The 16136-nt window shown below is 37.2% G+C and overlaps 1 protein-coding gene across 2 annotated transcripts in view; it reads left to right on the top strand.

Moving 5' to 3' along the window:
* The window catches only part of HAAO (3-hydroxyanthranilate 3,4-dioxygenase), a 35726-nt gene that overhangs the window by 1039 nt on the left and 18551 nt on the right, over positions 1 to 16136 (top strand). For both annotated transcript variants that reach the window (XM_032215659.1, XM_032215660.1), the window contains exons 2-4: positions 974 to 1052; positions 7959 to 8042; positions 12007 to 12113. In XM_032215659.1, coding sequence (XP_032071550.1) covers positions 974 to 1052; positions 7959 to 8042; positions 12007 to 12113 — 270 coding nt within the window. The remainder of the gene's footprint in view (positions 1 to 973; positions 1053 to 7958; positions 8043 to 12006; positions 12114 to 16136) is intronic.

Raw genomic sequence — 16136 nt, 5'->3', positions numbered from 1 at the left:
AAATTAGTATATATTGTCTAAAGATCTAATCAATGTTTTTCTAGAACAAATGAATATGCAAAACAACTTTTGAAGGGAATCACTAAAGCAAACACATGCACACGCGCACACACATACACATACATTTTATGTTGCAATATTGTATTCTGATCATAAGCAGGTATCATTTCCTAAAAAGATATACAGTATAGGTGCCAACAAACAAAACAATATTTTTTGTTGAATTAAATGGAATGTTTAACTTATAAAACTTGCCACAATAGCATTTGTGTACTATAGTTCCTTACCCTTGAGCTGACAGTAATTGCTGTTTGGTTTGGACAACATAGTTAACTGAAGTTAATCAAAAACAGACACATAAGTTTGCCAAGTCCATACAATTATGCCAAAAAGTTAGTGGCATAAAAATGCATTAACTAGAAGAAACATATATTTTTCATTCTATCTGAATAAGCCTCCAATAGAATTCAATCTAGGTTGAATTTTACTTATAGATTATATGATTACTTCATTATCTTCATTTACTTGGTTTCGTTTTCTAAATAAGGGTAATATCCCATTAATGCTCAATAGACTAATACAAAAGAAACAAAACATGGGAGGTAGATCTGAAGATGTCTTTCTCCCCAAGGAATTTAAAAGAATTACATATTGCAAGTATTGTTTTCTTCAAGTTGTCCATGAAAATAAACTAGGGTGTAAGTTACTTCTGATTTGAATGAAGCAATGCACCATTAGTAAAACAACCTGCAACCACCTCATTCTTCACTTTTCTGCACAGTTTTTAAATACTTTAATTATTTTATCCCTTAATTGTTCAGTATTTTATGATTGCTGCTATCTATGGTTATTAACATTAAAGCAAAATACGTTTACTGTTATGTGCCACTTTTTTTTTTGCCATGAGAAAGGGACAGCAATAAATTGAATGAAGTATTTAAAAAGTTTATGCTTAAAAAATATTGTTCTGCAGGCATCACCGACAGCTCAATATAATGTTTGTTGGTGGGCCAAACCAACGGAAAGATTACCATATTGAAGAAGGAGAAGAGGTAATGGAATGGTTTGGATTTATCTCTTGGTTGTGCATATTTTTAAAGCTTAATATTCTTCCCTATAAAATTAGAAAAAGCTTTTCATTAGAAAAAATTAAAAAGTTCTACATTTTTAAGTACATAGCTTGAATGTGGCTAAAATAATTTCAAATATTTCACATTAAAGAAACAATAGCAAATAATTTACTCTCAACTTCACAATGGAGATTTTATCTGGATTGTTCTGAAAGATTTGAGATACAAAAAAAAAGCCGTAGACAACTGGAAAATATAGTATTCTTTAATGAATCTTCAATTTACTTGGGCACCATTTTCAAAATGTTCAGTTCAGCAGAGCCATTCTTCAAATGGCTCACTTTGTAAAGAAAAAATCATTTGCAGTTTTGCTCTTTTGCATCTTACTCTTTTCATTGCTCTTGTGTAATCCTATTTCCCCATAATCCCACATGCTGCCAACAGTTTCACATGATTTATGATCTCTAGCAGCAGATCAGTCAAGCAGTTTATAGCTCAACAATTTTTAAAAATAAAATAATGTAAAGGTGCAAAGAACTTACTACCCTGTTTCCCTGAAAATAAGACCTCCCTGGATAATAAGCCCAATTGCGTTTTTGAGTGCATGCGCTAAAATAAACCCTCCCCTCAAAATAAGCCATCTCTGAAAATATTGCAACATAGCAGCAGCCATGAGGTGACCATGCTTACCACCACCTGCACCACAAAAATAATTACGCCACCCTAAAAATAAAGCTAAGAGCTTATTTCAGGGATCAAAAGAAAATAAGACCCTGTCTTATTTTTGGGGAAACATGGTATCATCTCATGTGTACATGCACTTTCTAAATATATACTTAAAATGTTTATTTGATCTGTCATAAAGTGCTTGGCCAGAAAGCGTATGAAATATAAAAAAGGGTTAAAATTAGTTTTAAATTTAGTTAAAATGCATATAATTTAAATACCCACAATATCTCATAATTAAGTATATAAAATAACATAATGTCAGCCATAATTTGCATTGTATTCATCAGGAACTCTCAGATGCTAAGATGTCTTAAAAGGCTTAGATCTTCAGAACATGTTTGGCTTCAGAGACAGAACCCACAAAGGGAAAGAGAGACAAAGCTACAGATGACACTGGCTTTGCACCCCTTTCCCATCTTGAATCGTGGTGTAGAGTAGTCAAGATTGATCCTTGGTCCCTCCAGGTTTCTTTGATATTGTGATAAAAAATTCTATGTGCTATTCCTCCCTTGTCAAATCATAATTGCTAGCTCAATTTGAACAAGGTAATCAGACCATCTTACTCTTATGACTAATTCTAAACATCTATACTGGAATTCTGTGTGTATATAAAATTCAGTCATATCATCCATTTAGCATGCTATAATACAATCTCCATTACGTTTGAAGTGTGAATATGAGATCCATGTTTAGTGCTAAATGAAGATGATGTACCAATAGATGGCAAGTCTTTTCTTTTTATACTGATATCAGTAGTACTGTAATGATTGATTCAAATTCCTGCCAATTTTAAAAAGATATTCTGATTGAACATGAAGATTTGTCAAGGAACATCATTTTAAAAGTAACATTTTATTTACAAAATGCTGATATATGAGCTAGATGACATAAAATTAGCCACAATATTCTATAGATCTGCCCTAGCAATTCTATTTATATCAAAAGCAAGAAAATCCGATGTCTGGCTTTAATTATTTAATTAATAATTATTCAATAATAATGTCAATTTAATTATTCTACCAGTAATATTATAGATTTCAATGGCAACTTAAAATGTGAGTGTGTTTCTGGAAGAAACTTTGGGATTCTAGATTCTATTATTTGATGACTCTGGAAATGGTTGACACAGCTGGAATTCTTTAGCATCTTCAATATGTTGTTTCAGATTAAAGTCAAAAAGTACACTTGAACTATTCTCACAAATAAGCAAATAATGCTTTAGGAATTATTACCTTTCTGGTACTGCTTCAACATTTTAAACAACAAAACATCAGGAAGTTAGATGCTTGGAGGTAATGCATAGGTGGACATAAAAGGCAACTCATTGCAGAAGCAAATTGCTGATTTTGGCCAGGAGAACTGTCCTGTTTGCATTTGTTCCTACACTACTATTGTCATCCTTCTTCAGTTGCTGGGCAGCAACAGATAACAGTATTCACTTGCAAACTGCCTCACCTGATTTGCAAGCAAAAGTAATTCCTTAAATCAAATTGTCCTTAGGAACAGAATCAAAGGAAACTTACATTGTATTCAAAGACTTTTCTGGCTGCTGTTTCTTAGCCCATTGGCATCAATGAGTATCTTCATATTTTAAAAAAATAATAAAACAATGGATAATAGGTAAGGCCACCAGTAATATTCATATTTTCTTGTTTTAGAATATAGAATTCAGAGACAAGCAAAAATGAAAACTATTGCTTGTATATCTTGGTCATATGCTTATCATGAAAATCTGAATGGCTATTATAGAATAAGTAGAGTTAGATTAGATCATCTTTTCCCAATTTGACTTAGTTACGTTATAAACCATTTCACCAATTAGTGAAATGGGAATTATGAAATACTGTATATAAACCAAAATATCTGCAGGTGTCCAAATTGGGAAATGCCAATAGTCCTTGACTTATAATTGTTCATTTAACTTTGGTTCAAAGTTACGATCACCTCAGAAAAGTGACTTATGACCCACCCTTGAAGTTATGAGTATTGCACCAGTGTACCACTTCCATAGTCACATGTTTGCAATTTGGGCATTTGGCAACCAGCTCAGATTTACTACAGTTGCAGAATTTTAACATGATTCACTACCTTCCCAGTTGACTTCCATTAAGCAAAATCAATTGAAGGAGGATTCACTTAATCACCATAATAAAAATAGTCTTAAAGTTGGGTCCAGGCACATAAATACTCACTTAGCAACTGCATGTCTTAGCAACCAAAATTTCAGTCCCAGTTCTGCTCATCAGTCAAGAACTATCTGTACCGAAGATCAACTGTAGACAGATCCAGCAGGTGACTGATGCAGTCATCATGTGCTTGTACAGTAAGCATATATTTATCTAGAAACCTCCCATCATTAAAGATTAAACTAAAATAATGTTATTTTTATTTGTGTCAGACAGATTATTACAGTGATTGAGCTGCCAAACGTCTGTGATAGCATTTGTTATTCACTATTGCACATTCTTAATAATTGAAGTTACTTATTTGAATAGCTGAAGCTCAGCAAAACGCTTGCCAAATCAGATTTAGTAACTCAATATGTTATCCTGACTAGCCAGATGGTTAGTTATTTTTAAGCCATAAACAAATAAACAGGAACCAGCACTTATTGTTTCTAAAACATGATTTGCCTGCAATTTTCTGTATATCCCATAGATGTCAGTATATTTCTTTATATTCCTTGAATTCTTAAAAACATAAATCAGTGCAATAATGAAATCTAAGACTAAAATTGAATGTTAAATTAAACATTTACAACAAAGACAGAACATTATATAGGGATTTAAGAGGTATAAAGGACATAAACATGTAGGCTAATTAAATTTCATCACAAATAGGTCAATCCTCATGAAATCTTCATAAGCAGAAAAAGAATAGAATAGTTAAATTCAAAGTATGTTTAATTTTTTCTAAAGAAGATATGAGAAGCCAACTCTTACAGCACTTCTGCATAACAAAATGACCAGGATCCTGATCTTGTACACAGCCATTTTATTTATTCATTCATTAATTATTTTTTATTTCTTAGATTTTTATCCCACTTTTATTATTCTTTATAAATAACTCAAGATACAAACTTATCTAATATTCCTTCCTCCTCCTATTTTCCACACAACAACAACTCTATAGACTGAGAGAGAGAGAGTGACTGTACCAAAGACATCCAGCTGGCTTTCAGTCTAAAGCAGAACTAGAACTCAGGGTCTCCTAGTTTCTAGGCCAACACCCTAGTATTCTCCCCCCTTCCAAACAGATCACACACTACCTTTTTAAAAGCCTACCGACATTTTCAAACTTTTCCATCCAATCCCCCATTTTAATGACCTACTGATTTATGCAATTCATCTTCATGTGTGATCTTTCACCATTAATTTATAACTTGCTAGTTCACTCTGTTTTCTCTATCAGACCTATCAAGCTATCTTCAGATGATACAATCTATGTAACATTTGATACAGTTTAGGTTTTTTTTGGTCAACATCACAGCATCATCTACATCCAAAGTGGTGGTGGGTTCTGGATTCCATTTCAACTGGTACGGTCCAACGGGGCTGGGTGTCCACCACATGAACGCGCGCAGTGCGCTCACACACATGTAAGTACGTGCATGCATATTTACTGCCCACGATACTCCACAACGCCTCTGCGACACTTCAGCTGCTTGGCGGAACGTCACGTGTGTGTATGCACACACATGTAAGTATGCACATGCGTACTTACTGCCCGCGATGCTCCACAACGCTCTAGCTGGCGTCGCGCAGGCCGTGTATGCTCTGTGCGTGTGCGCGGAAGCCCCAAAAACCTCAAATAGCAGTAAGGAGTGCTGGTGGGCAGGCAGGCCCTCTGGAGCACGTACCGGAACAGTACCTGGTACTCCCGGCAGGCACTGGCATGCCCATACCGGGGCATACTGGTCGTAACCCACCACTGATCCAAAAGTATAGGTATATTCATTTCACCAACTGATACACCCCTACATCCCTAAATGCACTCAACATCCAAGAGCCATCATCCAACCTAAAGAAGAAGAGATGACCATCCCCACATGGTTCCTCCTATTTTGTTTTAGGACCGATAATCCAGATTTCAGTTTTCTTCAGTGGTTTTGGGTTAAAATGATAGTCTGGAATACTACATTGACACAACTATAGTTTGATCAAACTTACCTTTTTCAAGTTTATCCAGGAAACCTGGAACAACAATGAGCAGCAGCTGGCATTCAATAATAGCTGTATTCATATTTCCATTAATGTTACATCTATTCATTTTTCCATTCACCCTAGGAAAAATCATAAATATATTATTCATAAAGAAGTTAAGTCCTCTGTCTTATGATAAAAGGCCAATATTCAATGATAACTACAATTAAAGTACAATACAATATAGCATAAAACAATAGAAAACCATTATACAGTAATAGAAAGCACCAAATAGCAAATAGCACACATCAACAAATTTAAGGGGAATCATTTTAAAATATTCATGCAAACAGGTTTATACTAGACAATAAAATTTAAAAACACTGCCACCAGACATACCCATTTTAGATTGTTGTACAATTGGGTCACCATAAGAAAAAAAGTTCATCTTTCCTTGTAATCATATAATTTATTCTTCCTTTATGTACAATTTGTCCTATGGTTAGCACTGTTAATATTACATTTTCCTCTAAATTTGTTACCTAATTTGCCATTTTGATTTAATTAATTTTTACTTTAATTAATTTTACCCATTTTAGTTTTGAACATTCAGAAAATGATGGGTGCATTGACAATGATTTAAAGGTTTGCATTGTCCTGAACGTACAGTATAATTGGATTTGAACTACAATTATTAATTCCTGTAGTCTTGTTGCAACAGAAATATTAACATGACTAAAATACAGTAATAAATTACACTGCGGAGTTCTATGACTTGAAAGGTAATAATCTTGAAAGCAAAATATATGGATTTATAATGTGTACAGTATTATTATCCGTAATAAAATTAAGATAAAACATTCACTAGCAAACATTGTTCAAGGCTTGCTTTCTTAAATGAAATGAATTTACGCCACAAATTTACCCAAAGTTTGACACTTTGACATAAAATGAAAGCTACACCAGGTCAGTTTTCAGATTGGAAACATTTTAAATCTTCTATTTTTGGGAGCAGGGACGGAAGGACAAATATATTTACATTGCAAATTTAAAACTCAGTCCAAAAACCTCATCCTAAAGAGTAAACAGAAATTTCAGTCTGACCATCTTCTGTTACCAAATTAAACTGATTACTTTTGAAACAGTGATTCAACTATGCATAAAATAGATTAAAACTTTAAAAAGCATTAGCACATATATATTCTAATTTATTATATTATAATCAGCTTTTCATTCATCGTGGCATCTCCACCTGAAGATGTAGAAGAACTACAAAACATATTCTTAAAAGGAGTTATTTGAGTGGAACAATTTGGCCCTGCCTTCCTTTCTATGCATCAGTGAAGTTGTGTTCCTGGCTACACTACAGCTGGTTATAAATAAATACAATCTCAATAATTTATTTAGTGGAGAAAGCAAACATGCATGCAAATGTTATATTGGACTATTAAAAATGACTTCATATATACGTATATAGTACAAATCTTATGAGTTGCATTTTGCATGAAGACAAAAGCTAAAAGAAGAAGAAAAATTGTTTCCATATATTTATAGAATAATGTACATTATGTTCTACTTTACTTATCTGATCCCACAGCTCCCAATTCCCCATTGGATCATCCTCTTATTGAAAAAAAGTAGAATTGAACTCTACATGGGTCTTCTGAGAGAAGACCCATCTTGCAATTGCTTCCAGAAAGAACAGAGCCTCACTTGCACTATATAAACTGCAAGGCTGCACATTTTGCTAAAGAAACTTGATAAAGCATCCACTGTTAAAAATGATTCCTATGCCACTATGTCACAACAAACAACATGAGAAAAGCTCAATGTGGGTTTGTGATATTATACAGAATGCAATATGCACAAGAAGGTGAGACAGGTTCATATTTTAAATAATATTTCCAGGAGCTATAAAAGTTGCTGTAGCCATAAGAACGCCAGAAATGACTGTTCATGAACTTAGGCTACAACACTGACATGTTTTTAATTTAAGTTTTTCCGCCTTCCTATATAGTTGTTTTACCAGCTGCAGGGAGACATGTGCCTGAAGATAATAGAAAATGGAAAACACAAGGATATCCACATTAAAGAAGGAGAGGTAAAGATAGGTTTGTGTACAAACTAGCAAGCAGATCTCAGGCTGTAATTCTAGTATATTTCTCTGGTTTGGTATATATTATTTTCATATAAAAATTTATGTAATAATTTCATTTTTCATTTACCACTTTGGTAGCACATCTAATATATAGATATGGATATGGATATGGATATGGATATGGATATAGATATAGATATAGATATAGATATAGATATAGATATAGATATAGATATAGATATAATAGAGATAGAGATAGAGATAGAGATAGAGATAGAGATAGAGATAGATAGATAGACAGACAGACAGACAGTCATAGACAGACATAGACAGACAGACAGGGAGGGAGGGAGAGAGAAAGAAAGAAATGTTGGTCTCTGTTGTTGTTGTTGTGATACTACATCATGATATAATTTTAATTAGCTATTCTACGAACTTTATCACATGTGCTGTTACAAAGATTACAGAAGAGCTGTTCTAGAGCTATAATTAGTACGTAGACCATTCAGAATCATTATATATTATACAAGGAAATATTTTCAAGAAAAAATGTGTTCAAGAAAAGATTGGACAAGTATTTGTTCAGGATGTTCATAAGGTCTCCTGCCTTGGATAGGGGTTCTACTAAAAGACCTCCATCTTCTCCTGTAGCTCTATGATTCTATAATTCTGACTCTGAAGGTTGGGCAAAGTCTTTCACCTCAACAATGAGGGAAGAAAAGAATTAAAATTGAAAGCCTTGGTGAAAACATTTATTTCTAATGCATGTTCTTCAATAGTCAAATTATTTCTGTTTATATGTGTGAAATTTATCTAGCCATATTATGTCTGTGAAACGTCTCCTATAATAAAGTTCAGAACTCGGGTTGAATGTCTAGAGATCTGACAGATTTGGGAGACGCTGAAATAAAAATGAAATGGAGAACAAACCTAAATAATCAAGAAATAGTAGGCAAGCCCATTGGCAACATAGCCCATAAAAAGCAATTTAGCATTTCAAATTATTCAAATCTGTCCCAATGAGCTCTCTATAAAAGAGAGTGGGGAATCCCTTGTACAGTTACCAAGTTTCTCTATTTTACTGTTCCCAGGTTTCTGTTTCTGTATGTACTCCAGGCTATCTTTAAAGAAATACTGTATGTATAGCTTTTCTTCTTTGATCTCATCCAACTGCTTGTGGCTTGATGGAAGAGTTGAGATTTATTGCCATACGCGGTATGTGAACTCTTTCATCAAGTATCCGTCATTCTGTACCTGTGGATTTAATTTCTTTTTCCTATGTAAATAATTTTGACATGCTGTCTTCTGTCCATTAAGGTGCTTATAGATTGATCTCATTATGATTTGCTCTACAGCTTCCTAATTATTGATGTCAGTCTAATATGACTCTAGGTACCCAGATTTCCATCCCACCCTTCTTTGATTATGTTTTCTGTCATCCAAATATCTAGACTTCACTTCATCAATTGCAAAGATAATTATAAGTTTCATCCAGCCCATCAGTTAATTCCCATAATACCCTCAAATGCATTTTTTCTGAATGTATCCATGAAATCTTTCTCCTCCTATTCTTAGTTTATTCTGATGCTTTGTTTTCCATATGCCCTCTCTACAAAGCTGGCTACCTTTTATGTGTACTTTCATGGTGAACTAACTCTTTCGGTCCCCTACATTTTCCTTTTTTATTTACATATCTTCACTCAACATTTTGAGTTTATTTGTTAGCTTAATTTTTTTTCCATTTTATTTTCTTATTGGAATTTTTGCAATAGTTTAACAAGCATTTTCATTTGAATTAATGCTAGATGTTGGCTAGTTTATTAGACTGCTTTACAGGAGCAGTTCCACTTTTCTAAAGGTACAAGTCTTATCTGAGGTTGTTACTTCAGAGATGCAGTCCGCTGAAGGACTAAAATATTGAGTCTCCTCAGTGTTAATTTGAAGTCCTTCCCAAGCAGTGGCATTTTATTAGTACCTATGAATTACAACTAATTTCATGCCATAGCCTGTCAACTACATAAATCAATATGATCCCAGAAACCCACAATTATCATTTTCAAGGCCTGTTGTTCCCCTGCAGTATTATCTTCTTTCCCTTCTTCTTCCATGTACAACAGGATGAATGAAAATAAGTGTGGGACAGTTATGGTGTTAATTTTTAATTCTTTGGCAATATCATTTGTCTGTGTCTATCTGTGTTGTGAAATTAAGGAACTTTCATCATGCCTTCTGATTGTTCTAGTTGGTGTTCATGGATACCCTCTGCTAAACTTCTACCTGCTTGTTCTACATAGTGACTGTTACATTCCTTACATTGTATGTTATATCTGACTCCTGTTTTTTTCCCTTCTGGGACTGCTGGGCCTTTTAGTTTACTTAGGATGTTTTGGAGGGATTTAGTTGGTATGTGTGCTATGGTAATGCCACATGATTCTAATAGTCTATTGTTGGTTTCTGAGGTGTTTTGGATATATGGCAGTGTTATTCTTTTCATAGCTTGTGTCAGTTGAGTTATGGTAGGCTGAATGGTCAGGCATTTTTTTTTATAAAGTTGTGTGGATATCCATTTTGTTGGAACACATTGTATAGATGCTTTGTTTCCATTTGTTCAAGGTTCTGCAGAGTGTTTATGGTTGTCTAAATAGTGTTCTTACACAGCTTCTCTTGTGGGAGGTTGGGTTGTTACTTTGATAATGGAGCACTTATTGGTGTGGGTAGTTTTTTGATAGACTTGTGTTTCTAATTTGCCATCACTGTCTCCACTGATGAGGATATCTAGGAAACGGAGTGTGTTATTGTTTTCTTCTTCCCTTAGGAGAAAATAGTTTCTCTACTTCCCCAGAAGCTCAGAGCCAATATTCTCTACAATATAATTTCCTGAGTTCCCACTTGGCAGAATATATTTTATGTTTTTTGTTCTTAATTGTTACTCTTTGACAACTCTTTGTTACTTTGATTATTTTTCTTATGTAGAATTACTTCTACTGTTAGCTTTTGCTGCAGTGTCTCTTTGCTTGTCCTAATAAATCTTTTATTTTCTTATGAACTGCACTATGACCATTCTCTCTTCTAATTCTCATTTTTTTTCTTCAAGCATTGCTACAAGTTTGTAGCTTTTGTAATATATGTCAGGTTATTTTCATGAAGGAACACAAACATGTCGAAAGCACTGAAAGTCACAATTAGAGAGCCATGTCATGTTTATCTTCACTTCTATTCTGTAAGACACTGTAATTAGAAAAGCATTTATTTTTTCTTCTTCCTTTCTTAGACCCTCAGATTACCCTTATGTCCATTTTCCTCTTAGAAGGAAAATTTGATAGACATTCAACTCTTGCTAAAAATCTAAAAAACTTAGCTTACTTGCTCAGTTTTCTTCTTCATAACTACCTTATATTCCTCCTGCATTCTCTGCACAAGGCCTGCTTGCTCAGCAGGAAGCAGCCATTTAGTCCTACACCGTGGGCAATCAACAGCATCAGAACACACTTCTTTGAGCCAGCAATTATTCAAGAGGTGAACTTTTCATTCTGCACAGCTGAGCATATGAGTCTCTCAGAAAGCATGATTCCTCTGTCTCATCCTCTTGAGCCTTTCAAGCTAGACCATACTAGAAAACAAAAGTAATGAATGCTAATCCTGTTTTTATTATAATGCTACAACTGGTTTGAATGTATTTCCCTTCCTCCTCCCTTTATCTTCACAAGAATTAGGGAGGAGGGTCTTACCTGCTCTAGACTTGGATTTCTTTTATCTGACTGTTATCTTGGTAGGGGCTCTTCCTGCTGTTCCTTAAGGTTGTTCTTTCTTCCCATTACATTTCCTCCTATTGCTAAACTCCTTTTCAATCACTCAAGGCATTCAAGGAAAAATCAAATGGGAGAACAAAGATCAACTGAGATGACAGAGAAGATGTAACCAAATCTCCTGCTGTTGCTACATGTTTCAACTTTAATTTTGTTCTTAGATGTTTCTTTTACCAGCCAGGATTCCACATTCTCCACAAAGGTATGCAAACTCTGTGGGACTGGTCATTGAAAGGAGAAGATTAGACACAGAAACTGATGGACTGAGGTGAGATATCATTTTACTATAAATCTGATTTTATTATTATAAGCCACTCTGACAGGTTCTAGAGTTGAAAAATAATCTAAAATCTTTACCTCTATTAATAAATTATATGAGCATATGGGCAGTGTTATGCTGTGGGAGATGTTCTCACGTCTATATAGAGTCACTACAGGGATGTGCAGTCAGGGGAGGCAGGGGAGGCAGAGCCTCACCACTGTCATCATGAAAAGAAAAAAATGTAAAAGGAAAAAGGCAAGAGCTGAGGTCAGGCTGAGCTAGTTGCTGCCAGAGTCACCATGGATGACTCTGCTTAACTGTTTAAAAAAGCCTCTAACAAGCACCCTCTACAGGAGGAGACAGGAGAACGATGTGCCTCATCTAGTCTGACTTTAGGCGTTTTATGATCAGTCGAGCAGAGTTAAGCAAGGGTTAAAAGCCGAAAAATTCCTGACGTAGGCACATCGTTCTCCTGCCTCCTCCTGTAGAGGGCACTTTTTTTAGAGGCTTTTTTAAACAGTTAAGCAGAGTCATTCACGGTGACTCTGGCAGCAACTAGCTCAGCCTGACCTCAGCTCTTGCCTTTTTCCTTTTACATTTTTTTCTTTTCATGATGACAGGCAAGAGCAGACTTGAAATCCTCTCTGAAACAGCTGGAAAAGGTATGTGTGGTTCAGAGGGAGGGGGAGGAATTCAAACTTCATCCTCAAGTGTAGATCCCTCCCCAAGTGGAGCCATGTTGCCTTTTCAAACACATACACACACACACACACACACACACACCTGGATAAAAGTATATAAGCCCAGCTTCACTGATTACAAGTTTGAAAAGGCAACGTGGCTCCACCTGCAATCAAAGGCTCAGATCGGCTTCTCTGCCTCTTCTCTCACCCCAGCCTGCAAGCAGGAGGTGAATGGGTGGGTGGGCTTTATTGTGTTTCAGGCATTTCCCACCCAGACAGCAGACTGCATTTGCAATGGGGGGGAGTATGGCAGAAGATCTGCTTTCAAGCCATTGGAAAATATATCCAATCCAACTTCTATGTTTGTGTTTGTTTGAGAGAGAGTGAGTGAGAGAGGAAAGGGGGTAGGAGAGATAGTCCAATCCAACTTCTCTGTGTGTGTGTCTGTTTGAGAGAGGAGGGAGGGAGGGAGGGAGGGAGAGAAGGAGGAAGGAGTGGTAGGGAGAAGAAAAAGAATGAAGGAAACTTTTTCGCAAAGGATAAAAACAAATGCTGTCACTTTAAATCAGAACTAAGCATGCCTGGCTGTGGAATTCTGGGAGTTGAAGTCCACAAGTCTAAAAAAATTTGAAACCCACTCTGTGTCAGTGCCTCACCAGGCATAAACCTCACCGCATGTCACTGAGTCACTATATAGGGTCACTAGAACCAAACTTTATTGTATATTTAATTCAACAGAAGAATTAAGCATACAAACTCTGCTTGGTCACTTATGCCCTGCTTATCTTCTGTTTGGATCTCGACTATAGCAATATGTGCTATATGGGGCTACCTTTGAAAAATATCTGGAAGTTTGCAGTTGCATGAGCAATCTTGGCCACCCAAAGAATGGTTTATGTAACCCCTTTGTTGTATGTGCCGCATTAGTTGCCTGTTTGCTTCTGGATCCAATTCAAATTTATGGTTATGATTTTTAAAAACTTACATGGCATAGGGCCAGGCTACCTATGGTACTATCTGATTCCAACCCCCCATCATCTCAGCCTGACACACACACACCCAGGTCAGACAGAGAAGGTCAGAGAAGGCCCTCAAATGTCATGACATTTCAAAAATATCTAAAGACCTGGCTCTGCCATCTTGCTTGTGGTTCACAGAAGAACACACAGCTGTGGGGTTGGTTAGCATGCTGAAAGCCCCTCCCTTTTAATTAACATAATTTTCTTACCCTGCTTTAAATTTTCATCTTAAATTTATATTCAGTTGTTATGTTTTTAACATTTTAAAATGTTTTTAACATTTTATTTATTCATCCCAGAGTCCAGTGAGATAGATGGTTTCTAAATATGATAAATAAATTTAAATAAAGAAAGAAGGTGTGTATATAGTCAGAGCTCCAAAAACTATAATGTATTAGTGTATCTGGATCCAGTGTTCTATGCAATTGAATGGAGTATATTTGGATGTTTGGAGTATATTCTCTTTCTCAAACTACAAGCATTGACATTGAAGGGTATTATAGGGCTTAAAATATTCAGAAATCCAATAATGGAGAAAATGGCATATTTCTCTCTGTATGTAGTTTTTATCAATGCTGAGTTAAAGGAAGATATATGTGGTGGCACAAAACATCTTTCAATCAAATCCTTTTTATGTTAATGCAACTGGAGGGTGAAGAATTCATAATCCTCTCCCATCTGCTATTTCCTTGGGGGAAATTATCATACTTCCTATCATGAGGAAAAACATTTATTCTTGAGATCATGGATTTACTGCCATATAATTATAGTTATCTAATTAGTTAAATTTAATGTAATTTAGGGGGAGGGGGTGAAGACTAAAACATATGAGGAACAGTTGCAGGAATTAGGAATGACTAGGGTTAGGGTTGAAAAGAAGGACTAGGGGTGATATGATAGCACTATTCCAATGTTCCAATATTTGAGGAGCTGCCACAAAGAAGAGGAAGGGGGAATCATTCTACAAAAGACCCGAAGGCAAGACAAGAATAGGGTGACCAGATGTCCCGCATCTGGCGGGACAGGCACGACTTTTCATTATTTTTCCCGCGTCCCACCCGGTTCTCAAAAAAACCCGCTTTATTTTGGCACTCGCTGGCTCCCCCGCCCATCATCAGCTGCCGCTAGCTTGCTCGTTCCGTTCCCCCATCTATTCTATCTACACTAAAAATCTAAGCCACCCCAGCCTGCCGCTCACTGATTGGCCTGGACTCCAGCCAATCAGTGAGCTGGCTGGGATGGAAAACACAGCGTGCTTAAAGTTTTCCATCCCAGCCAGCTCACTGATTGGCTGGAGTCCGGTTAGCACGCCGCATGAGTCTCCCGCCCATCCGTTGCCACTCGCATGGGCGGGGTAGTGTAGCGAGTGAGCGGGCGGATAGGCTCCGCTCATGCACCCACCGGGACGGTGCACGCTTGCTTGCTCGCTCCAGCCCTGCCTGCCATCTTCACTTGAGATGACCAGCACGACTTTGAAGTGCTGGCTTGCCGCTTGCCTTCCACATCGGCCCGCGCGGAAGGCAATCCAGCCCTTTCAAAGTCATGCTGGCAGTTTAGAACTCGCCCGCCATTCAGCGAAACATCTTTTGCTGAATGGAGGCCGAGGGGCACGTTAAAGTGCCGGCATGACTTTGAAGGGCTGGCTTGCTGCTTGCCTTCCACGTCGGGCCAGCCCTTTCAAAGTCATGCCGGCAGTTTAGAACTCACCCGCCATTCAGCGAAACATCTTTTGCTGAATGGCGGCCGAGGGGCACGCTAAAGTGCCGGCATGAATTTGAAAGGCTGGCTTGCCGCTTGCCTTCCACGTCGGCCCGCGTGGAAGGCAATCCAGCCCTTTCAAAGTCATGCCGGCAGTTTAGAACTCGCCCGCCATTCAGCGAAACATGACTTTGAAGTGCTGGCTTGCCGCATTTTCCCGGAGCGCTCGGGCTCCTTCTCTGGGCAGAGTTGGAGCCTCTCCTCCTCCTCCCAATGGAGGGGCGCCCTAAAAAAAAAAAAGAAAGGAGCCAAGCCGTTCCAGAGATGTGAAGGGAAGCAACGCAGCTAGGCAGGAGGGGGGGGGCTTCACTTGAGATGACCATTCTATGCCCTGCATAGCCTGGTAATCCCAAGCAGAGCCCGCCTAGCTGCGTTGCCCACACCCGCAGGGATTCAAGGAATCCGGCCGGATACCTTGAATCCCTGCGCATGTGGGCAACGCAGCTAGGCGGGGGGGGACTCCGCTTGGGATGCTGGGTCATGCTGTTGAAGACACGCTGGACACGGCAGGGCAGGGGCCCACAGCTGGGAGCAGCAGTAGTTCCCAGTTGGGACCGGGTGCCCTTAAT

Source organism: Thamnophis elegans, chromosome 4 (genome assembly GCF_009769535.1).
Source record: "Thamnophis elegans isolate rThaEle1 chromosome 4, rThaEle1.pri, whole genome shotgun sequence".
NCBI lineage: Eukaryota > Metazoa > Chordata > Lepidosauria > Squamata > Colubridae > Thamnophis > Thamnophis elegans.
The sequence above is the reverse complement of the archived record's forward strand: the minus strand, read 5'-3'. Positions and strand labels throughout refer to the sequence as shown.